The 25,290-nt window shown below is 42.7% G+C and overlaps 1 protein-coding gene across 1 annotated transcript in view; it reads right to left on the reverse strand.

The window, feature by feature from the left end:
• Positions 1–25,290, reverse strand: part of LOC134576878 (carbonic anhydrase-related protein 10-like) — a 422,882-nt gene that overhangs the window by 141,225 nt on the left and 256,367 nt on the right. Inside the window, exon 3 of the mRNA XM_063435561.1 lies at positions 4,397–4,582. Coding sequence (XP_063291631.1) covers positions 4,397–4,582 — 186 coding nt within the window. The remainder of the gene's footprint in view (positions 1–4,396; positions 4,583–25,290) is intronic.

Consider the following 25,290-nt stretch of genomic DNA (forward strand, 5'->3'; position numbering starts at 1 on the left):
CCTTTGAAGCGGTCCGGTAAGGACGCTTGTAGTTTTGCCGCCATCATGATTTGTTCTTTAGGGGCGTAGTAGTGCATCTTCATGGTGACATCTTTAGGGACTGAAGGAGGTAAGTGTTTTGGTATTGATAACCTGTGTATGTGCTACATTAGGAGGAATTGTTCAGCAGTCTATGGTAATAAGACCTGAAAGAAATCTTTTGCATAGGCCTGCAGCTCATGAGGTGAGATTGATTCTGGGATGCCGCGCATGCGGATGTTGGTGTGGCGATCTCTATCTTCTCGGCAAATGGTGGTATTTTAACACTTTCCATGCACTAATTTTACCACCTGTCTTTGTCAAACTTTTGGGTAGTCATTTTTTTGTATTATTTTTCACACACATTGTATTGCAGGCATGGATTATCAGCTCCCGTTATGTGTTACTGCCAAAGAACATTCCAGCATCAGCAACATCTCCTGAACACAGTGATACCAACCTTTCATAGGTGTGTCGGGTTCTCTGTGGGCTAAAATACCTTATTTGGAGGGTGCGCCTTCCAGTTTTCCAACATAGAATTTTCACATCATGCACCCATGTCCTATTTGGGACATTTCTAAAATCGGACAATGTAATTTACCCCCACCAAACCATATATCTTTGAAAAGTAGACACCCTAGGGTATTTCAAATGGTGGTATTTTAACACTTTCCATGCACTAATTCTACCACCAGTCTTTATCAAACTGTTGGGTAGTCATTTTTTACTCTCACATTGTACTTTAGGCATGGATTCTCAGTTCCTGTTATGTGTTACTGACAAAGAACACCCCAATATGCGTTTAGCAATATCTCCGGAGTACAGTGATACCACCTATGCATAGGTTTGTTGGGTTGTTTGGGGGGTGCAATGCCAAACTTCTGACATGTGTTTTTCAAATTTGACATATCCTCTTTGCCTATGTTCTTTTTGGAGGCCTATTTACATATCACAATTTATTTTCTTGCCATTAACATGCATATATTTGAAAAGTTGATACCCCAAGGTATTATATATGGAGTGTTTTGACGCCTTTGATGCAACAGTTTTAGCTAAACAAATTGGAGAAAATGTGTGATGGTAAATTGTAATTTTACACACATATTTGTGTGTAATTTAGGGGAGCCTGTTGTTGGTTATTGCAAGAAAACATTCCAGGTTGTTTTCTGCAAGGCATCCTGAGTACACTCATGCCCCCATGCATAGATTGAACTTGCTCATAAAAACAGTCTGGCGCAGTAAAAGTAAAAAAAAACAAAAACAAACTCAGGAACAGTAAACGTAACCCCCCCCCCCCCTCCAAACAAAAAGACAACGGCAAATGAAAAAAATAAAATAAAAAGAGACCAGTGTGTGATATCGCTTGTGATATCCCCAATGCAGAGTCCAGGTTGTCTAGGGCAATCAGGACAGTAAAATACGGTGTCCTTTCTCTGCCACCTCTTGAAACAGACTCTGCATCTTTTTTGAGGATTCTACTTTGCCACAGTAGGGGGGAATTTAAAAATATATAGTGGGTAGCCCCAACTCTGCTCTCTCCCATCGGGGAGCAGGTGCATCTTGGTACAAAATCCACAAAATGATCTGGAGCTGAAACTGTAAAAAAGTCAGTTTCATTCCAGGGTTTGCTTTTTTTAAACAACAAAAACGCATTGTGGGTTGCAATCTGCATTAAGTAAATTGCAACCTTTTTCTACCAGGCAGGGCCGGATTTAGATGAAAAGAGGCCCTAGGCTATTCCACTTATGAGGCCCTTTCACCTCCCATTTTTAAGTTTGTAAATTACATGAAAGTTAATAAAATACATCATTACTGTGATATATATCAATATGTTAAATGAAACATGTTGTGATTGGTATTAACCTTTATAAAAAAATGTGTCACGGATAATAAATAAAAAAAAAGTCGAGACGAGGAGAGGGGGGGGTGATTGTGAGAGGGAGGGGGGTGTTGAGGAGGGGGGGTGATAGTGAGAGGGAGGGGGTGATGAGGAGAGGGGGGGTGATTGTGAGAGGGAGGGAGGTGATGAGGAGAGGGGGGGTGACTAAACAAATTACCTTAAATCCCTGGTGGTCCAGTGGGGGCTGCCTGGTGGTCCGGTGGGGTCCCTGGTGGTCCGGTGGCCCTCATTTCCGGTCTGCAGCTCCACAGAGCTGCAGACCATGGATCTCGCGAGACCCAATCAGAGCGTTGCCGTGGTAACCTGCGGCAACGCTCTGATTGGGCAGTGCATGCGAGATCCATGGTCTGCAACTCTGCACATTGTGGAGCTGCAGACCGCCGGTCTCGGCAATCGCGGCAGGAGGGGCATTGCAGTCTGCCCTGGGCACCCCCCTAGTAAGTGGCACCCGGTGCAAACCGCACCCCTTGCCCCCCCCTTAGTACGCCACTGGTCATATCATATGCGTAGAATTTCTCCTTATTTTCAGTTCAGTGTTTTAGTGTTCACTGTTTTTAGAATAGTGTAATTCTAATTTTGCTAACAATTTGAATGTAGGCCCCTCTTGATCTTGAGGCCCTAGGCTGAAGCCTAGTTAGCCTATAGGAAAATCCGGCCCTGGTACCAGGCCCTTGTCTTCTGTATAATTAGGTAGGGCTGCAGCAGCTGATCTGCCAGATCAACCCCACCCATATGCCGGCTATAGGCCTTGATGCAGACTGGCTTACTTGTGCTCTCAGCTATGCCGTGTACAGAGACCTCAACAGTCCTGTCAGCGTGGATCGTGGTAAGAAGGTACACATCTCTCTTGCCTCTGTACTTAACTGCCAACAGCTCCTCTTGGCGCAGACCTGAGGTCTCCCCCCTTCATAGCCGGGTGCGTGCAAGTTGTCCTGGGAAACCTGCGCTGTTATTTCTGATTGTACCACAAGCTACTGTATAAAAACAATACAGTAGCTTGAACAAAGGGACACTTGTATACAAGTTGTCTATATACAAGTGGTACCCTTTGTTCATCAGGGGGAATATCAGGTCCCAGGCAGTCTTACCACTGGTTCCTGTTTGTTCTGGGCAACATGGAGGGCCAAGGTGGCTATCCTTTGTCTCGTACACCCGGAAGGCCTGAGTATACCCAGTCTCACTCTCAGAGCGTATACAACTTTACACCATACCTGGAGTGCTTGGAAGGAATATACTGCTTGAATTCCAGCCTTCATCAGGGATTCATCCACGCATATATTTCTTACAGGTGTATAAGCCTCTGCAAACCTAGCAGTGAAGTGGGTAATCAGGGGGCGGATTTTGTAAAGCCTGTCAAACTGGGGATGCTCCATAGGGGGGTGCAGGCTGTTGTTGCTTAAGTTCATGAAATGTAGAATCATTTCATACCTCTTCCTTGACACACACTGGGAGTAAATGGGGGTAGAGCAGATGGGGCTACTGCTCCAGTGGGAGCGGATGGAGGGCTTCTTTATGATGCCCATCAGCATAGTCAATGCCCAGATTTTTTTTTAATTCTGGCAAGTCAATGGGGGCCTATTGCTGCTTTGCCAAAAAAGAGTCCGGCTTTGAAGCACGGAACTGATGGACATATAAATTAGTTTGGGCGACAATGTTCCTCAATACATCATCGCCCAGAAACACCTCCATTAATGGTTGGGGGCTAAATCCTGTGACATCCACATTGATGCCAGGATTTGCGGTGAAGGGTGGGATATCTGGCCTCTGGCGATGAGGCGCTACCCACTCCTCAGCAGCACTGCCAGCTGGAGCATCACGTCTCCTTCTGGCAGGGGGCCTAGCAGCCACAGAATCATCACTAGATACATCACTAGCTCTCCAAGACTCCAGAAGTGCCATTCAAGAAACATTCAAAATAGCACGACTTTATTGTGCTGGAGACTAATTTCAGCACTTTATAATCTGCATTATACAGATACAGAGTAGGATTATCGACAAGGTTACCTTTGGAGGCTGTCAAGGGCTCAGGGTTTAGGCAGTAGCCCCAGAGCCATGCAATTGCTTGACATTATTCACCATTCTAATGTGAAGAATGAAGGGTAAGGTTAAACTGGTAAACTGCATTGTATATCAGACATATTACACTAATTTTTTTTGCAGACATTTATCATAATTACATTTTGCTTGAGAATGTTGTTTATCATAATTACATTTTGCTTGAGAATGTTGTTTCAATTAATCGTACTTCAGTTATTGAACAAGATGAAAATGGCTAAACATGTCTATAAAATAGGTAAACATTGCAAAGTTGAAATATAAGCCTGCATTCATGATTATGATGGCAAAAAGAAGCATATTGTTTAATTTGCTATGCCAACTATTTTATATGCCTCTTTCAAAATGCTTATATATTAGCATTGTATAGTTTTTGATTATGCTGGACTTGCTATGTGGTTACAAAGGCAAAGAGAAGCTTACCTCACCAGCTGTGGACTCCTTGTTCATGAGATGTTCTGAGCCAATTCCATTTTCACTACCAAAGTGTAACATCACCTCTTCAAGACGATGAGTATATAAAAGGGGACCACCAGAAATATTAACTGGATGCTGACTGTCCAGACGAAATGAGACATGGCGCCCTGTATTATGCATTGTCCCACTGACCTGGAATAAAAGAAAATAGCAAGTTATCACTAAGTAATATACGGTTTCTATTGAACATTGCTGTTTAAATGTCTTGGTGAGAAGAACCAGATTTTGCAGAACCAATGTACCAAGGGTCCAACCAGACTAGCATGAGCCTTGTGTATATACATAATATTACGTATGTGTGCGGACCTCTACCCTCATTACATTGAATGAGAACTCTGAGTGACTGAATTTTTTCAGCAATTTTCTCGTTGCTGCTAAGGTTTTCAGACAATTAGGAGTTTGTTAAAAAAAAAAAAAAGATAAAAAACGGGATGTCCCTCCTGAATGTTATATTAAGAGAATCCACCGTTCATGTTCTAGTATGTACCATACACCTTCCAATCAACAAGGTATTACAGCTTCCTATGAGACATATGAGATTCAAGAATAGACAATCTCATACTCCTCCTGACCCTCAGCCTTATTGGATAAGTTTTTATCCAATTGCAGTTTAAACATCTGTATGGACTCAGATAAAACCCCCTATTCAGGCAGAAAATTCCATATCCTTATTGCTCTTACTGTAAAAAACAAAACAAGAACTTTTCTTTGCCTTAGATGAAATCTCCTTTCTTTCAGACTAAATGTGTGACCCTGTTTCCTATGTATAGCCCTGTTTATGAATGGTGTGGCGAAAGTAACCTCGCCACTTGTACTTGGAGTGGCCTGCTTACCAGCCTCCTGCCCACAGACTATGGGCACTGTGTAAAAAACTACCGAACTTGACCGACTGTTAGCACTGATTGCCCTGGAACTGTTTTGGACATAGGACCATGTGCACGGTTGGTCAAAACTATGACTTCCAGGAAATTCCTGAACCCCTGAACCGATCTGGGTGATTTTTGGATATGTTGTTAACCCAGATCGGGGGTTTTATGTGTTTTTAAGGTACTTTTTGGGGTTTCATAAAATTGTATGTTTTTATATGCTTGGAAATAATCGAGTTACATTAGTACAATTCCTGATTCAATTATCTCCCAAGCACAGAGGAGGGATTCTATTGTTTGTGTATGGGAGTGTATCACTGTATGACTTTATTTGTATTGGTTTATTCACTATGTGTCCCTGTGCCCAACAAGGTCCCCCTGGGTGTCACCCTTGTTGGGAAACTTGCAGAAAAGGCCAGTGTGCCTCTATTAAAATTGAGTTCCTGCTTACCCTCAACATGGAGTCTCGTGTGTGGGGAAAACAGCAGTATCTACCCTGGGGATTGCTATATCACTTTACTACCCTGGGATTATAATCATTAGCTATTTTAAGAGCTGTTTCTACTACGCTCTCTGTAGTAGGAGAGGTTCACCCACTGGAAGCTGGATCCTGGTCTTGGGTCCAGGGTGGGTGGAGGACGGCGAGTTCCCAGCCAAGCTTTAACGCTCGACGTGGGAACTACAGTGCTGATGGTGTCTGGTAGAGTGCTTGGATCCCTCGGTAAGCACTAGGAGCATCGACTGACTGTCAGGATTACTAGTTAATCCAGCATGTAGAATTGTGTCACACAGATGACTAATAGGTAACGTATTACCGGGCCTTAGAATGGCCGGACTTAACATACTAAAGAGTAGCCATGATACTTGCCGAGGTCAGGGGATACAGAAAGAGACACAACGATAAGGGAAAGCCAGAAGTCATGGATACCAGAATACAGGGAAGTCAAAATCAAAGCTAAAGTCAAAAACCAGAAGAAACGTGAATCAGGAACGCGCTCTCGGACAACCACTAGGAAAACCACGACAGGGCACTGAGCAGAATGAGAACTGGGCCTAAATACTAGAAATCTATATCTGATAGGCTGTAATCTGCCTTTGACCCCAAAGGCAGTTACCAGGTTCCCATTTGCATAATTGCTGCTCAGCACAACTTTTCCTGTCAGAACAGTAAATGTCATGAATCACATTTTTATATGCAGATGAATATATTATATTACCCCCCACCTGAAGAACGCCCACCGGGCGGGCAGGAGCAGGCTTGAGAGGAAACTTGACGTGAAAATAGCGAATCTTGCGGCCAGCATGTATATCAGATGCCAGAACCCAAGAACGATTGGCTGGTCCATAACCTTTCCAATCCACCAAGTATTGTAAAGTGCCCCGAGAAAACCTGGAATCAATAATGGAAGAGACCTCATACTCTTCCTGTCCAGAAACAACTAAGGGAGGAGGAGGGACACTTGAGACAGTATATTTATTGCAAACAAGAGGTTTGAGTAATGACACATGAAATGTATTTGGAATACGTAATGAGGCCGGAAGGGCCAGAGAATATGACACAGGGTTAATCCTCCAAAGGATACGAAAGGGGCCCAGGAATCTGGATGCAAACCTTATACTAAGAACTTTCAATTTGATGTTGCGCGATGATAACCATACCCTGTCACCCACTTGGTAAACGGGGTTTGCACCCCGCCGTTTATCTGCATAGAACTTAAAGCGATCAGCCGCAGTTTTTAGAGCCGAATGAACTTTGGTCAAGTATCACGGATAGAAGAAAGGTGATCATCCAAAGCAGGGATATTTGTCTCAGAGAAAACAGCCAGCATGACAGTAGGATGACGACCATTATTAACAAAGAATGGGCTATGACCAGAAGAATCTTGGGTAGCATTAATCCTAGCAAACTCGGCCCAGGGTAGTAATTCGGACCAATTATCTTAAGTGCTATTTACAAACCAACGCAGACATAACTCTAATGACTGGTTAGCCCTCTCAGCTGTGCAATTAGTTTGGGGATGGTAAGCGGAAGAAAAAGACAATTCAATGCCCATCTGTTTACTGAATGCCCTCCAAAACCGAGACACAATATTGTGAGGAATGCCATGCAGTTAGACAATCTCACGTATAAAGATAAGAACCAGGTCTTGAGAGGATGGCAATTTTTTAAGTGGAATAAAATGAGCCATCTTGGAGAAAGGGTCAACAACCATAAGAATGTTGGTATAGCCATTGGAACTTGGAAGTTCAACGATGAAGTCCATTGACAAGTGGGACCATGGAACACTAGGTACAGGAAGTGGTTGTAACAAACCACAAGGAAGGACCTTAGAAACAGCACAAACTGATCAGGCGTGCACATAGTCCTTTACATCGTTTTTAAGGGAATCCCACCAAACTGATCTCGTGATCGCAGATATGGATTTATTGATACCTGGGTGTCCAGTAGTCACATTGTCGTGGAACACCCTCAGCACATTCTTTCTTTCACCTAATGGAACAAACAATGTGTCCATTGGTTTATTGCATGGTGCCTGAGACTGAGCCTCCATTATAGCACCAAGCAAGGGAGAAGACAGTGAAAGAACAGTAGAATCGATTATACATTCAGGAGGCACGATAGGGGATGTCTCATGTTCCTGTAAAGACTCAGTATCAAACTGTCTAGACAAGGCATCAGCCTTCACATTTTTGGGACCAGGTCTGTAAGTTATAAGGAAGTTTAAGCGAGACAGAAACAAAGACCATCTAGCCTGTCTAGAAGATAGACTTTAGCTTCCCCTATATAAGCCAAATTCTTATGGTCCGTAATGATCAAAAGGGGATCCTTGGAACCTTCCACAAGATGTCACCACTCTTTAAGCGCTAGGACAATGGGCAACAATTCTCTGTTGCCAATATCATAATTGCGCTCAGCGGGAGACAGCTTTCTGGAAAAGTAACCACAAGGATGCAAAGGGGTGTCCTGACTCTCCCTTTGAGAAAGAACCACCCCTACCGCACTTTCGGAGGCATTGACTTCCAATATGAAGGATTTGCTGGTGTCAGGGTGTCTCAGTATGTCGGCAGAAGCAAACCTTTGTTTAAGAAGTTCAAAAGCCTCTCTAGTTTTTTTAGACTATACCGTACTACTAACCCCCCCTACGTGTCATATTGGTGATGGGGCTATTACAGAAGAAAACCCCTTGATAAATCTGCTGTAATAGTTCGCAAACCCAATAAATCTTTGGATGGCTTTTAGTCCACTAGGTACTGGCCACTGTACAACAGCCTCTAGTTTCTTAGGGTCCATCTGAAAACCAGAGGCAGAAATGTTATACCCCAAAAACGGTACTTCAGTCTGATCAAACAAGCATTTTTCCAATTTACAATAAAGTTTGTTTTCCAGTAAAGTCTGCAGTACTTGTTTGACCTGTTTGTGGTGGGTTTGAAGGTCATGGGAATAAATAAGGATATCAACCAAATAAACCAGGAAAAATTAATAGATATAATCCCTGAGTACATCATTAATAAAATCCTGGAATATGGCCGGTGCATTGCGTAGCCCAAAAGGCAAAAAAAGGTACTCATAGTGCCCGCATCTAGTGTTAAATGCCGTTTTCCACTCATGATTTTCCTTGATTCTTACCAAATTGTATGCACTCCTGAGATCCACTTTGGTAAAGATCTTAGCACCCTGGAGTCTATCAAACAATTTGGAACAGAGAGGAATAGCATAGGTATTCTTAACAGTAATCCTGTTTAATGCTCTGTAGTCAATGCATGGACGTAATTCTCCATCTTTCTTTTCTACAAAAAAGAAGCCTGCACCAGCAGGTGAGGATGATTTCCGTATATGGCTCTTGTTTAGTGAGTCTTTGACATATTATTCCATTATTTTACTCTCCTGTGGCGATAAGGCATATCCTGCCCCTTTAGTTGGCATAGCGCCAGGTAACACATTTATGGAGCAGTCATATGACCTGTGAGGAGGTAAGATATTGGACTGACTATTACTAAATACTTCCTTAACCTCCCGGTATTGTATGGGAATTTCGGGGTTTGAGGTGTAGTAGTGGGTAATTTAATGGTACCCATTCTCTTGGTGAGGTGTAACATACACTTCCCATTACAATCCTTTCCCCATTCCAATATTTCCCCATTAGCCCAGTCGATATGAGGGTTGTGCTTACTAAGCCAAGGAAAGCCTAATATGATAGGGCAAGAAGGAGATGCAATAACTTGGAATATTATATCTTCCTTATGTAAGGCATGTAATAGACATGTTAATGGGCAAGGTTTCATGGGTAATTAAGGGTTGAGAGAGTGGTCTCCCATCAATAGCCTCAACGGCCAGAGGTGATATTCTCTCCTTGATAGGTATAGCATTATTTTTAACAAAATGAACATCAATGAAATTTCCTGCTGCACCTGAGTCCATCAGGGCCTTGCATGAAAAGTTATTTTTTGTCAACTATGATCATAATATCAAGAAGAAATCTATATATTATTCCCAGAGGACGTATCCATTATACCTAAGACCTGTCCCCTTAAGGTTCTTAGGTGCAGTAGTTTTCCGGATGTATGGGACAAGTACTCCTCATATGTCCTTTTTTACCACAGTATAGGCATAGACCCTCTCTTCTCTTATGTTGTCTTTCTGCCTCGGACAGTCTAGTGACCCCCAACTGCACAAGTTCGGGTTCAGACTGTATAGAGAGGTCAGGAACAACCGGTCTGGAGAAATGAGGTGCTAATGGCAAAGCCATAAGTCTGGTTTTATTTCTGGTTCTGAGTCTATTATCAATTAGCATAATAAACATAATAGTTTTTTAGGTAGTTCTTTGGCAGCAATCTCATCCAACATAGTCTCAGATAATCCCTTCTTAAATGCTGAGCTTAATCCGCTGTTAGTCCAGTCTACCTCGGAAGCCAAGGTGCGAAATTCTATGGCATACTCCGAGATAGACCGGTTCCCTTGTCTAATATGCATTAGGGCAGTGGAGGCGTCATCCTTCCTGCCTAATGATTCAAACATAAGTTTAAATTCCGCAAGGAATTCCTGGTAATTGTGTGCAATGCTCCTACTACTCTCCTGTGAAGAAAAAATACTTTTTATTCGTGACTTTGTGAGGCCATTCTGTATTTTTATGTTTTATTAGTTCGGTAGATGAAACTACCGAACACCGACCACCCCCTGGCTCATTATCTTCAAAGGGAAATCTCGAATGAGCGCTCTCTCTGGGTGGCCGCCATTCGTATAGCCAAACGCAACGTGGAAGAGAAAATGGCGGCCATCTTGTTTGCACGAAAGGAGGCAGCGGGACTTGGTCTTCGAGTGTCTGGAAAATCGGACACTAGACTTCCCGAACACCACTAAAAACATACGAACGCTTGCTTCCTTTCCCAAACAGCTATGAGAGACCCGTTCAGTAGTTTAGTTCCCATGAACAAGGGGAACAATCGCTCCTATGAGCCAAGGGGTTACATTTGTGCTTTAATTTGTTTATTTGACTTTAACGAAATTGACTGCCTGCACAGACTGAACTCATGGAACTGTTTTGGGCAGGAGCCTCGTGTGCGGTCGGTAAAATGAGACTTCCATACAATTCGAAAATCCTGAACCGATGGGTGATTTTTAAAAATGTTGGTCACCCATATCAGGGCTATCAGGGGATATGCCATTTATGGGGATACCATGTGTTTTAGGGTACGTTCCAAGTTTTGGGGAAAATATGTTTTTTCTGCTTGTAGATAATTGGGTTATCCCTTAGCTTACCTAATTATCTCACAGGCAGAGAGGAGGGGATTGTATGTTTGTAGTGGGAGTATTTCACTTTGTCAATGTCATGCTATTGGTTGTAACTTTTGTGTCCTGGTGCATAACACGGTCCAGGTGAGAGGTCCCCTTGCAAGGGGACTTGCCTTTAATTCCGCAAGGAATTCCTGGTAATTGTGTGCAATGCTCCTACTACTCTCCTGTGAAGAAAAAATACTTTTTATTCGTGACTTTGTGAGGCCATTCTGTATTTTTATGTTTTATTAGTTCGGTAGATGAAACTACCGAACACCGACCACCCCCTGGCTCATTATCTTCAAAGGGAAATCTCGAATGAGCGCTCTCTCTGGGTGGCCGCCATTCGTATAGCCAAACGCAACGTGGAAGAGAAAATGGCGGCCATCTTGTTTGCACGAAAGGAGGCAGCGGGACTTGGTCTTCGAGTGTCTGGAAAATCGGACACTAGACTTCCCGAACACCACTAAAAACATACGAACGCTTGCTTCCTTTCCGCAAACAGCTATGAGAGACCCGTTCAGTAGTTTAGTTCCCATGAACAAGGGGAACAATCGCTCCTATGAGCCAAGGGGTTACGTTTGTGCTTTAATTTGTTTATTTGACTTTAACGAAATTGACTGCCTGCACAGACTGAACTCATGGAACTGTTTTGGGCAGGAGCCTCGTGTGCGGTCGGTAAAATGAGACTTCCATACAATTCGAAAATCCTGAACCGATGGGTGATTTTTAAAAATGTTGGTCACCCATATCAGGGCTATCAGGGGATATGCCATTTATGGGGATACCATGTGTTTTAGGGTACGTTCCAAGTTTTGGGGAAAATATGTTTTTTCTGCTTGTAGATAATTGGGTTATCCCTTAGCTTACCTAATTATCTCACAGGCAGAGAGGAGGGGATTGTATGTTTGTAGTGGGAGTATTTCACTTTGTCAATGTCATGCTATTGGTTGTAACTTTTGTGTCCTGGTGCATAACACGGTCCAGGTGAGAGGTCCCCTTGCAAGGGGACTTGCATTAAAGCCAGTGTGGTATCAATAAACCTTCATTCCTGTTGTACCCTTCATGAAGTCTAGGCTGGGGAGAAACTTCTTGGAAGCTGCATTCGTCCAGAACTATTCATATCTACACCCGAACTGCAACTATAATCACTAAGGCTCAGCAGTTCCAGAGGAACTACCAGCGTTCGTAACAAGTGGTGGCAAACGGCAGGACTGAATGGGAGTTGTTACAAACGCTGGTAGTTATAGTACCTTGTTCTATAAGGTTTTAGTCAGACGTTAAAGGGACACTCCAGGCACCCAGACCACTTCTTCCCATTGCAGTGGTCTGGGTGCCAACTCCCACTACCCTTAACCCTGCAGATGTAATTATTGCAGTTTTTATAAACTGCAATAATTATCTTGCAGGGTTAACTCCTCCTCTAGTGGCTGGGATTATAGCACATATTTTCTGTGCTATAGCGTCGCTGGATGTCCTCACGCTATTTTCAATGCTTTCCTATGGGGAGGTCTAATGCGCGTTCGCAGCATTGCCGCACATGCGCATTAGGTCTCCACTGCCGGCGGACGTGATCAGTCTCCCCCGCCGGTTGACATGATGAAGGGGAGGATCAGACACAGGGTCGGACACAGAAGCAGTGGCGAGGGACATCGTCGCTGCCTTTGGTAAGTCACTGAAGGGGTTTTGACCCCTTCAGCAACCGGGGATGGGAGGTGGGAGGGAGAGGGGACTTGCAGTGCCAGGAAAACTTATTTTTTTCCTGGCACTGGAGAGTCCCTTTAAGCTCACAGGTCTAAAATGTCCAGGCAAGGATTTTGAATCCTTTTTAAACATAGGAACAACATCTGCCTTCCTCCAATCCTTCGGTACAATACCTGAAACAAAAGAATCTTGAAAGATTAAATATAGAGGTTCACTTATTTCCCCACTTAGCTCCCTAAGTACTCGTGGGTAAATACTGTCAGGCCCTGGATATTTATTTATATTAATTTTCTTTAAGTGCTGTAGCACCTTGTCTTGAGCCATCCAAAGTTATCTACAAGTTTTTTGCAGCAATCATTTGCATATCTCTTGCCATAGGATCCTCATTAATATATACTGAATAAAAATAGTTATTTAACATTTCTGCCTTTTCCTGGTCCTTATTAGCTAAAAGACCCAACTCTGTTTCCAGTGTAACTACACTTTCATTTTTTTGTTTTTTCAGAATTGATGTACTTGAAAACAATTTTGGGTTTATTTTCTTGTGTCTTTGCATAAAGCAGACCACCAAAATTCATTAGAAATAAAAGAATGTTTTACGGATACCAGGATGTCCAGCTACTTTACTGTCATGACAATAGGTGAGTATTTCTTATTGGAGGTTGGGGGGGACATATCTTATTCCATATTACTTGTTCTGGTGCTAGGATTTGTCTTAGATTTATTTTAACTATAAGAGGGGGATGCACCTTTATTCTTGTGTTAGCAATGATGGTTTGCTTGGGAACAACAGAGGATTTTTCTGTTTCTAAACATGCATAAGGTTCATGTTGACGTGACAAGGCATCTGCTTTGTATTTTTGATCCAAGTCTGTAGGTAGGGATACAATTTAATCTAGTTACGAACAAGGACCAATGAGCATGTCTAGCAGATAACCTTTTGACTTTACCTATATAACATAGGTTCTTGTGAATAGTTAATATGGTAACAGAATATAGAGTCTCTTCTACTAGGTGTCACCGTTCCTTCAAAGCCACTATGATAGCCAACAACTCCCTGTCCTCTCTATCATATCTTTTCTCCATATTGGATAATTTCACACTCATGATAACTCGTTGCAGTCTATCCTTAAGGAAATGTTTTACCCAAGATCAAGAATAATCATCTTGACCATTTTCTTTTAGTTTGAAGACTAACCTATTGTGAGGAACCGTATCAAATGCCTTGGCAAAATCCAAGTAGATCACATCCGCTACAACACCCTGATCTATACTTCTGCTTACTTGATCAGGACTTTGTCTTTGAGATAGAACAGCCTCTATACCGGTCTCAGAGGCATCTACTTCAAGTTAAAAGGGTAGGGTAGTGTCAGGATGAGCCAATATGGGAGCAGATGCAAAAGATTTCTTAAGGGTTTCAAAAGCAAAAATAATTCTTGGGATTAGCACCCTTTCTTGTCATGTTAGTTATAGGTGCTACTATGGACGAAAATTCCTCAATGAATCGCCTTTAGTAGTTAGAAAAACCAACAAACCTCTGTAAAGCCTTAAGTCCCTTTGGTAAAGGCCATTTTAGTATTGATTGAAGCTTAGCAGAATCCATGGCAAACCCACTACTTAATATGACATACCCTAGAAAGCTTATCTGAGATTGATCCAAAAGGCACTTTTCCAGTTTGCAATACAATCCATTTTGTAAAAGTCTGGTTAGCACCTTTTTCACCTGTTTATGATGTGTCTCTCTGTCCTTGGAATGGATTAGGATGTCATCAAGATACACAATAAAACATTCATGTTGAAAGTCCCTTAACACATCATTGATCAGGTCCTGAAAGATAGCCCAGGTGTTACACAGTCCAAAAGGCATTACAGTGTACTCGTTATGGTAGTAAAAGGTATTAAAGGCTGTCTTCCATTCGTCTCCTGCACGAATTATGACCAAATTATAACCCCCTCTAAAATCTAACTTGGTAAAATCATGGAACCCTTTAATCTGTTGAATAGTTCGGTTATTAAAGGTATAAGATATATGTTCATAAAAGTGATTTTATTCAGCCCCCTGTAATCTATGCAAGGTCTAAGATCTCCCTCTTCTTTAGACACAAAGAATAATCCTGCTCCAGCAGGAGAAGAAGACCTTTGGATAAAAACATTTCTCAAATTTACATTGATGTATTCCTCTGACACTATGTTTTCCTTAGCGGATAGAAGATATACAGTACCTTTTGGAAGCATGATACCAGGTAATAGATTAATAGCACAGTCATATAACCTGTGTGGTGGTAAAGTCTTAGCTTTGCTTTTGTCAAAGACTGCTTTAAGGTCTAGGTATTGAGTAGGTATTTCAGTGGACAAAGGAGACATGGTAGGTATAATTATCAAAAGAACCAGTTTGACCTTTTTTAATACATACTTGAGTACACCCTTTTCTCCATAACACTATTTCTCCCTTCTCCCAATCTATAATGGGGTTATGCTTTTTCAACCAAGGAAACCCCAAACAACTGGAAAAGCCAGAGATTATGTAAATTTGAGGAAGCTGATTTCCTCATATAAGATACCAACAGTTAATTTTACTGGTATCGTTTCATGAAAGATTACAGGCATAGTGGTCTACCATCTACGGCCTCAACAGTCAAGGCTCTTAACCGTGAGGGAAGTGAGTGTGAATGAGAAACCTGTGATTTTTTACTTTTGATATAGAGGACAAGATAGAAACACCCAAGGTCTGTCCCCCAGAGAAACTTAGGTGCGAGAGTTTCTCAGACTGTTAGGACAAGATAAGCGAAGGTGACCTCTTTGCTCAGAGTATAAACAAAGACCCTCCCTTCTCCTATACTGTCTTTTTGCCTCGCTTAAGTGTGTAACCCCTAACTGCATAGGTTCAGGAAGAGCCAAAGTCATTGAGTCAGGAGTTTGAAATGATGGAGCCAATTGAATAGAGGGCATACAGGTTCCATTTCAAGTGTTCTGCCTATGCCTCTATGTTCATCAATGCGAGATATGAACAAAATTAAATCTTCTAAATTCTCTGGAAGTTTTCTGGTAGCTACCTCATTCAGAATAGCATCAGAGAGACCATTCAAGAACTGTCTGAAGAAGCCGTTAAAGGTCTGATTGTTCCACCTGATGTCTGCAGCTCAGGATTGGAATTCTAAAGCATATTCAACCGGGTGCTCATCCGGTGCTCCACTATTACGTAACGGGGAGGTGAAATGAGAAGAAGCACCAACACTAGCCACTTCTAACCCTATCGTTATGGGAGCAATATAAGGGACTTGACTCTAGATTGGCAGAGTGAGTCATCAAAGTCTGCAAGGCAAGATCAATTGCTATGCTATGGTCCATTTCCTCTAATCAGGTGTCTTAAGAAACACCTTGAGGGTTAGCACCTGGTAATGTCAGGAACAACACAGAGATCCAATACGCAGAGTTCAAATAAGAAAACTTACACCGACTTTAGAGAGGCCAGACTAACGTTAGCAAGGACAGAGAATAGTCAGGTACAAGCCAATGTCAAAGGGGCAAGAAAACAGGATAATCGATAAGTGTAAGCAGAGTAATAGGGAAGAAGAACACAAAGTAGTCAACTTTGAACCACAACAGGTCAATGAGTTAAAGCTGATGAGCCCTTTTTTATACAGGGAGTAATCCTTAGCAAGGACAGAGAATAGTCAGGTACAAGCCAATGTCAAAGGATCAAGAAAACAGGATAATCGATAAGTATAAGCAGAGTAATAGGGAAGAAGAACACAGAGTAGTCAACTTTGAACCACAACAGGTCAATTAGTTAAAGCTGATGAGCCCTTTTTTATACAGGGAGTGCAGAATTATTAGGCAAGTTGTATTTTTGAGGATTAATTTTATTATTGAACAACAACCATGTTCTCAATGAACTCAAAAAACTCATTAATATCAAAGCTGAATATTTTTGGAAGTAGTTTTTAGTTTGTTTTTAGTTATAGCTATTTTAGGGGGATATCTGTGTGTGCAGGTGACTATTACTGTGCATAATTATTAGGCAACTTAACAAAAAACAAATATATACCCATTTCAATTATTTATTTTTACCAGCGACACCAATATAACATCTCAACATTCACAAATATACATTTCTGACATTCAAAAACATAACAAAAACAAATCAGTGACCAATATAGCCACCTTTCTTTGCAAGGACACTCAAAAGCCTGCCATCCATGGATCTGTTCACTATCAAGATTGCATGCAGCAGCAACCACAGCCTCCCAGACACTGTTCAGAGAGGTGTACTGTTTTCCCTCCTTGTAAATCTCACATTTGATGATGGACCACAGGTTCTCAATGGGGTTCAGATCAGGTAAACAAGGAGGCCATGTCATTAGATTTTCTTCTTTTATACCCTTTCGTGCCAGCCACGCTGTGGAGTACTTGGACGCGTGTGATGGAGCATTGTCCTGCATGAAAATCATGTTTTTCTTGAAGGATGCAGACTTCTTCCTGTACCACTGCTTGAAGAAGGTGTCTTCCAGAAACTGGCAGTAGGACTGGGAGTTGAGCTTGACTCCATCCTCAACCCGAAAAGGCCCCACAAGCTCATCTTTGATGATACCAGCCCAAACCAGTACTCCACCTCCACCTTGCTGGTGTCTGAGTCGGACTGGAGCTCTCTGCCCTTTACCAATCCATCCATCTGGCCCATCAAGACTCACTCTCATTTCATCAGTCCATAAAACCTTAGAAAAATCAGGCTTGAGATATTTCTTGGCCCAGTCTTGACGTTTCAGCTTGTGTGTCTTGTTCAGTGGTGGTTGTCTTTCAGCCTTTCTTACCTTGGCCATGTCTCTGAGTATTGCACACCTTGTGCTTTTGGGCACTCCAGTGATGTTGCAGCTCTGTAATATGGCCAAACTGGTGGCAAGTGGCATCTTGGCAGCTGCACGCTTGACTTTTCTCCGTTCATGGGCAGTTATTTTGCGCCTTGGTTTCTCCACACGCTTCTTGCGACCCTGTTGACTATTTTGAATGAAACGCTTGATTGTTCGATGATCACGCTTCAGAAGCTTTGCAATTTTAAGAGGGCTGCATCCCTCTGCAAGATATCTCACTATTTTTGACTTTTCTGAGCCTGTCAAGTCCTTCTGTTGACCCATTTTGCCAAAGGAAAGGAAGTTGCCTAATAATTATGCACACCTGATATAGGGTGTTGATGTCATTAGACCACACCCCTTCTCATTACAGAGATGCACATCACCTAATATGCTTAACTGGTAGTAGGCTTTCGAGCATATACAGCTTGGAGTAAGACAACATGCATAAAGAGGATGATGTGGTCAAAATAGTCATTTGCCTAATAATTCTGCACTCCCTGTAGTGTGGCTCTTTAATAGATAGCCATGCCACCAAAATGTTTGATTTTGAACGTTTCGATGGGCTGTGATGTCACCAAGGGTCGGAGTCACATTGGCTAGCGTTGGAACCACTGTGGAGTCCAGGCCTGTGACATCTGGCTAAACAGTCCAATTACAGACTTCTCTAAGACTTCAGAGGGGAGCAGAAGTAAAATACTAGTTTTTATTAATTTTAGCAGGGGAGTGGGGGGGGGGGGGGGGCAGTGGCAGTACTACCTGTCTAGATTGGCAGAGCGAGTCATCAAAGTCTGCAAGGCAAGATCAATTGCTATGCTATGGTCCATTTCCTCTAATCAGGTGTCTTAAGAAACACCTTGAGGGTTAGCACCTGGTAATGTCAGGAACAACACAGAGATCCAATACGCAGAGTTCAAATAAGAAAACTTACACCGACTTTAGAGAGGCCAGACTAACATTAGCAAGGACAGAGAATAGTCAGGTACAAGCCAATGTCAAAGGGGCAAGAAAACAGGATAATCGATAAGTATAAGCAGAGTAATAGGGAAGAAGAACACAAAGTAGTCAACTTTGAACCACAACAGGTCAATGAGTTAAAGCTGATGAGCCCTTTTTTATACAGGGAGTAATCCTTAGCAAGGACAGAGAATAGTCAGGTACAAGCCAATGTCAAAGGATCAAGAAAACAGGATAATCGATAAGTATAAGCAGAGTAATAGGGAAGAAGAACACAGAGTAGTCAACTTTGAACCACAACAGATCAATGAGTTAAAGCTGATGAGCCCATTTTTATACAGGGAGTGCAGAATTATTAGGCAAGTTGTATTTTTGAGGATTAATTTTATTATTGAACAACAACCATGTTCTCAATGAACCCAAAAAACTCTGTTTTTAGTTTGTTTTTAGTTATAGCTATTTTAGGGGGATATCTGTGTGTGCAGGTGACTATTACTGTGCATAATTATTAGGCAACTTAACAAAAAACAAATATATACCCATTTCAATTATTTATTTTTACCAGCGAAACCAATATAACATCTCAACATTCACAAATATACATTTCTGACATTCAAAAACATAACAAAAACAAATCAGTGACCAATATAGCCACCTTTCTTTGCAAGGACACTCAAAAGCCTGCCATCCATGGATCTGTTCACTATCAAGATTGCATGCAGCAGCAACCACAGCCTCCCAGACACTGTTCAGAGAGGTAATAATTCTGCACTCCCTGTAGTGTGGCTCTTTAATAGATAGCCATGCCACCAAAACGTTTGATTTTGAACGTTTCGATGGGCTGTGATGTCACCAAGGGTCGGAGTCACATTGGCTGGCGTTGGAACCACTGTGGAGTCCAGGCCTGTGACAGCTGGCTAAACAGACCAATTACAGACTTCTCTAAGACTTCAGTGGGGAGCAGAAGTAAAATACTAGTTTTTATTAATTTAAGCAGGGGAGTGGGGGGGGGGGCAGTGGCAGTACTACCGTGGCCACAGGGGTCGCAGCTGCGACCGGGCCCGCCACTCCGAGGGGTCCGGCCATCCTGAGAAACCCCTGCGATCGTGGTGCCGGTCAGCCATGTAATGTGGCCCCGGCTGCATTGAAGGGGCCCATCAGGTGGCTCATGCTGTTAGGGCCACCTGGTGTTAATTAATTTCCAGGGGCCCTGTCAGTACGGTGCTTTAACAGTGTGACCAGGCCCCCTGTAATGATGTCAGAGGTGGTAGGAAGTGACTGCCCTTGTCACTTCCTCCCAGCTTACACCAAGCCACACGGGAGGAGGAAGGAGAGGAGGGAGTCAGAGGGAGCCACTCTGACTCCCATCAGCAGGAGCCAGCCACTGGACCCCAGGGAAAGTCACCCTCGTGCACCTAAAATGTAGGAAACAGGAGGGTGACAAAATTTTGCTTGTGTATGTATGTCTCTGTATGTATGTATGTATGTGTGTGTGTGTGTGTATCTGTATGTGTCTATATGTCTGTATGTACATGTGTGTGTATGTATGTATGTGTGTCTGCATGTATGTGTATGTATGTATGTATGTGTGCCTTTATGTGTTTGTGTGTATGTTTGTGTCTCTGTATGTGTGTGTGTGTTTGTCTGCATGTGTATCTATTTGTCTGCATGTGTATCTATATGCGTATCTGTATGTCTGCATATCTGTAGGTCAGTGTCTGCGTATGTATCTGTATGTGTGTCACTGAAGTGGCTGGGGGGCTAAAACCCCTCAAGTTTATAAAGGGTTATTTAAGTGTAGTTTGCATAATAAGTCCATTTGCTATATTTAATAAATTGACTTATTTTATGTATGTGTCTCTGTATGAATGGAACATTTTAATAGGAAAAGAGAAATAAAAGATCAATAAAATTAGTAACATAATGCAGATGAAACCTGTGAGGATATTTATGGGGTGATCAATATTAAAATAATATTTGCATAAACATTATCAAAAATTGATTTTATTATATCAAAAATTGATATCTTGGCACTGTTCCCCGATTAATAAAGCTGAGAATTACTCACAATTTTAATTATTTTAGATCCTAGAGGAAGTTTCACTAGAGGATTTTTACTTCACACAGTAATCACAAATTAATTATAAAAATATAATGTGTGTCAATAATAATAAAAATAATAGTAACATGTAACATGCGTGACAATCAGTGAATCATTAGGTATAACATAATTATACAATATGGCAGTGGTTTCAACACAATATATACAGCTAAATAGTGACAGTTGTATGCAATTTAACAATAAGATTTATGATAGGACACTTCACTTAAAAAACAAATTCACAGAGAAGACAAAACTTCACAGAATACACAGCAATGCAGCGTAAAGCAATAAAAACTTTGGCTGACAGTCAAATCACACTGAATTAACTCTTCCACTTCCGGCTACAAACCTCATGGGCAAAATATCCTATTATATCGCAATTTTACAATTAAAGTAATGTTCATACCAGATCATTTGACCATTCCTCTGTCAATGCAATAAGAATAATTCTACCAGATTTTACGTTTGCAGAATTTTAACGTTCCTAATTAAGATTCACTATCTTTTGTCAGAACAAGTCAATACCTCTGGATAAAATTTTGGTATGCTAACATTTGGCAAATTTACCGTTAATATATCGTTATCATTATTCCACCTGCAGGAATTGATTTTTTAGAACCATTTATTCCTTAGCTAGTTATGATTTCTAATAATTGAAATCTGACCAATATTGATCCAGATATATTCCTGCTATTAGTAAAAATTCTTAATTTAATTAAATAAAATCAGCATAATTACCAGTTATGTTGTAGATTTTCTATCAGATGTACAGATATATTCCAGGAATTTTGAATGCAAATATGATAAGAGGGTTGCATTAGTTGGAAAATATAATAGTAAGAATTAGGTGTGTCCAAGATAGTGTTTGAGAGCTTGGAAGTGGGAGCCTTGAATCCAGTCCAAGAGTCAGAATATGTAAGTCCCCGAGAGTTTGAGAGTCAGAATCTGTTTCCCAGAGTCCGAATGTCCCTCTCTTCATTTTGTCCTTACTTTTTAAAGGGGAAACTCTCTGCACGTCACTAGTTGATAGGACCAATAAGGAACTGTAGGTGTGTCTTCCCTACAGACTATCATCTAGTTTTTGGTCAGTAGATGGTGCAATTACATCAACAAAAATTATTGTCAAGGGGTCCATTTACCTCTTTGTGTAATCGGTTAACTGTAATGTGTGATGCTTTTTACATTGTTTTTGTTATCTTTATGGCTACTATAAATCAGAAAACCTTTTAACTTCAAAGCGTTTGGTTCACTTTTATACCAGACAGAGCTTCTGCAGTTTTGGTCATAATTTTAGAATTGGCACCTCCTAACCTTAATCTCACCCTTTTCTTACAATGGAACTAATAATGTTCCATAAAATTATTATTTTTTTAGAAAGTAAAATTAATTACCGTATATACTCGAGTATAAGCCGAGTTTTTCAGCCCATTTTTTGGGCTGAAAAACCCCAACTCGGCTTATACTCGAGTCAGAGTCTGTATTATGGCAATTTGCATTGCCATAATACAGACTGGGGGGAGAGGGGGGCTGGCAGAGCTGTACTTACCTTTCCTGCAGCTCCTGTCAGCTCTCTCCTCCTCCGCCGGTCCGTTCAGCACCTCGGTCAGCTCCCAGTGTAAATCTCGCGAGAGCCGTGGCTCTCGCGAGATTTACACTGGGAGCTGACAGAAGAGCAGAACGGACGGCGCAGAGGAGGAGAGAGCTGACAGGAGCTGCAGGAAAGGTAAGTACAGCTCTGCCAGCCCCCCTCTCCCCCCCACTGAACTGCCACTGGACCACCAGGGAAGGAGAGCCCCCCTCCCTGCCATATATCAAGCAGGGAGGGGGGACGAAAAAATAAAAAATAAAATAAAATAAGAAATAAAATAATAAAAAAAATTAATAATAAAAAAGGGGTATAAGGACCACTATGGGAGGGGGGGGGGGTATAAGGACCACTATGGGAGGGAGGGGGTGGGTTAAGGACCACTATGGGAGGGAGGGGGTGGGTTAAGGACCACTATGGGAGGGAGGGGGTTATAAGGACCGCTATGGGAGGGAGGGGGGGTATAAGGACCACTATGGGAGGGAGGGGGGGGTAAGGACCACTATGGGAGGGAGGGGGGGGATAAGGACCACTATGGGAGGGAGGGGGGGGGGGGGGTAAGGACCACTATGGGAGGGAGGGGGGGTATAAGGACCACTATGGGAGGGAGGGGGTATAAGGACCACTATGGGAGGGAGGGGGGGTATAAGGACCACTATGGGAGGGAGGGGGTATAAGGACCACTATGGGAGGGAGGGGGGGATAAGGACCACTATGGGAGGGAGGGAGGGGGGATAAGGACCACTATTGGAGGGAGGGGGGTATAAGGACCACTATGGGAGGGAGGGGGGGTATAAGGACCATTATGGGAGGGAGGGGGGGGTATATGGACCACTATGGGAGGGATGGGGGGGGGATAAGGAACACTATGGGAGGGAGAAGGGGGATAAGGACCACTATGAGAGGGAGGGGGTGGGATAAGGACCACTATGGGAGGGGAGGGGGAAGTAAGGACCACTAGGGGAGGGGAGGGTAAGGACCACTAGGGGAGGGGTGAGTCAGGACCACTGGGGGGGGGAGTGAAGGAACACGGGGGTGGGGAGGTAAGGACCACTGAGGGAGGAGGAGGGGAAGTCAGGACATATGGGGGGGGAGGGGGCGGCAAAAATTTTTTTGCCTACGGCGGCAAATATCCTTGCACCGGCCCTGCACACACTGCATTCACACACTGCATTCATGCACACACACACTGCATTCATGCACACACACACTGCACTCATACACACACTGCACTCATACACACACTGCACTCATACACACACGCTGCACTCACACACACACGCTGCACTCACACACACACACATACGCACACACTGCATTCATTATACACACACTGTAAATAAATATTCAATTAATATATTTTTTTTAGGATCTAATTTTATTTAGAAATTTACCAGTAGCTGCTGCATTTCCCACCCTAGTCTTATACTCGAGTCAATAAGTTTTCCCAGTTTTTTGGGATAAAATTAGGGGCCTCGGCTTATATTCGGGTCGGCTTATACTCGAGTATATACGGTATGTTATCTGTCATTTGGTGTCTGGTTTTCTTGAGTGAAACTGTGTTTAAGATTATTTATACTCCACTAACATTAGTAAATAATATGATATTTCTTCATTGATATTATTGTCAGGGTGGTAGTCCGGAGCCCGGAACCCAGACACAGTGTCCAGGTGGCGGGGCATGGACCGGGACCCATAATGCCTGATGAAGTGGGAGTCTTCAGCGTGGAGGTGGATTAGCAGGGTCTGGTGCAGGGTAACCGCACGCCCCCTGGTGTTGAGCACCAGCGTTTGTGCAGCCACAACCAGAACCCTGATTCAGCTTTTGCGGATCCAAGGAACTAGGAGCTAGGAAATAAGCAGACCTCCCAGGAGCTGTATAGGGAGGCTCTGCAGCAAGGGTGTATCCAGTACTAGAAACAAGACAAAGCTAGAACAGGCACCAAACATGAAAACAAGACATAACTAGTAGAACCCAGAACCAGAGAAGGATAGGAAGCTAAACCCAGAACATGACACAATACATAAGGGAACATTAACTAAACATGGGCATGACGGGACAGGGCTGAACATGGACAGGTATATACAAACTAAGACACGACAAGATAACATAGGCAAAACAAGAGGAGAAATAACTAAGTACTACATATGGAAATCATGGGGGTTTAGTCACACTATATGATCATACATTGCATAAGCCTGCCAACAACGCCAATGTACCCCATATCTGGCAGGTCCTACACTGCCTAATGTATGCTAAAACAACCACAGATTAAAAACACATATATAGCACTTACCTGCAAGAAAGGACAGAAGCTTTGAGCCGCTGCCTGCAGGAACTCCAACACATAATGAAAGCTGGAAACATAAGGGTGTGGCACATAAAACAAACATTTAAAGGAAACCTGGAGACTGGGAAATCCAGGGACGAACTATAGGAATGAACCCAGAAATCCCAGCATAAAGAAAACCAGACACAGAATAGAAAACCAAAAACCAAGAAATATTAAACAAGAATAGCAAAAGGAGTACTGGATACCAGAAGCCATTACCAGAATGATCCGCAACCAGGAACAGAACGTGACATAACTCCCCTCTTAAGGAGCGAACTCCGGACGCTCCAAACAGCTCCCAGGCAGAGACCAAGAACAAAAGCGGATCCTGCAACGAAGTCCTCTTGACTTCCACGAAGGCAAGGATCCCCCAACCAAAAGGTCTCCTGCATAGGAACCACCAGAAAGGAATGTCCGGATGCTCCCAACAGCTCTCAGGCAGAGACCAGGAATGGTGAGCGGATACTGCAACGAAGTCCTCTTGACTTCCACGGAGGCAAGCATCCCCCACCGGAAAGGCCTCCTGCAAAAGAGCCTCCAGCAATGAATGAAGATCACCACCAGAAAAGGAGTATGTCAGCAAACAGGAACGAGGCATCACAAGAGAACACCAGAATCGACCAACGAACAGCTTAGCAGATCGACCCCCTCCAAAACAGAAAACAGGAATG

This window comes from Pelobates fuscus, chromosome 11 (genome assembly GCF_036172605.1).
Source record: "Pelobates fuscus isolate aPelFus1 chromosome 11, aPelFus1.pri, whole genome shotgun sequence".
In the NCBI taxonomy this organism is placed as follows: Eukaryota; Metazoa; Chordata; class Amphibia; order Anura; family Pelobatidae; genus Pelobates; species Pelobates fuscus.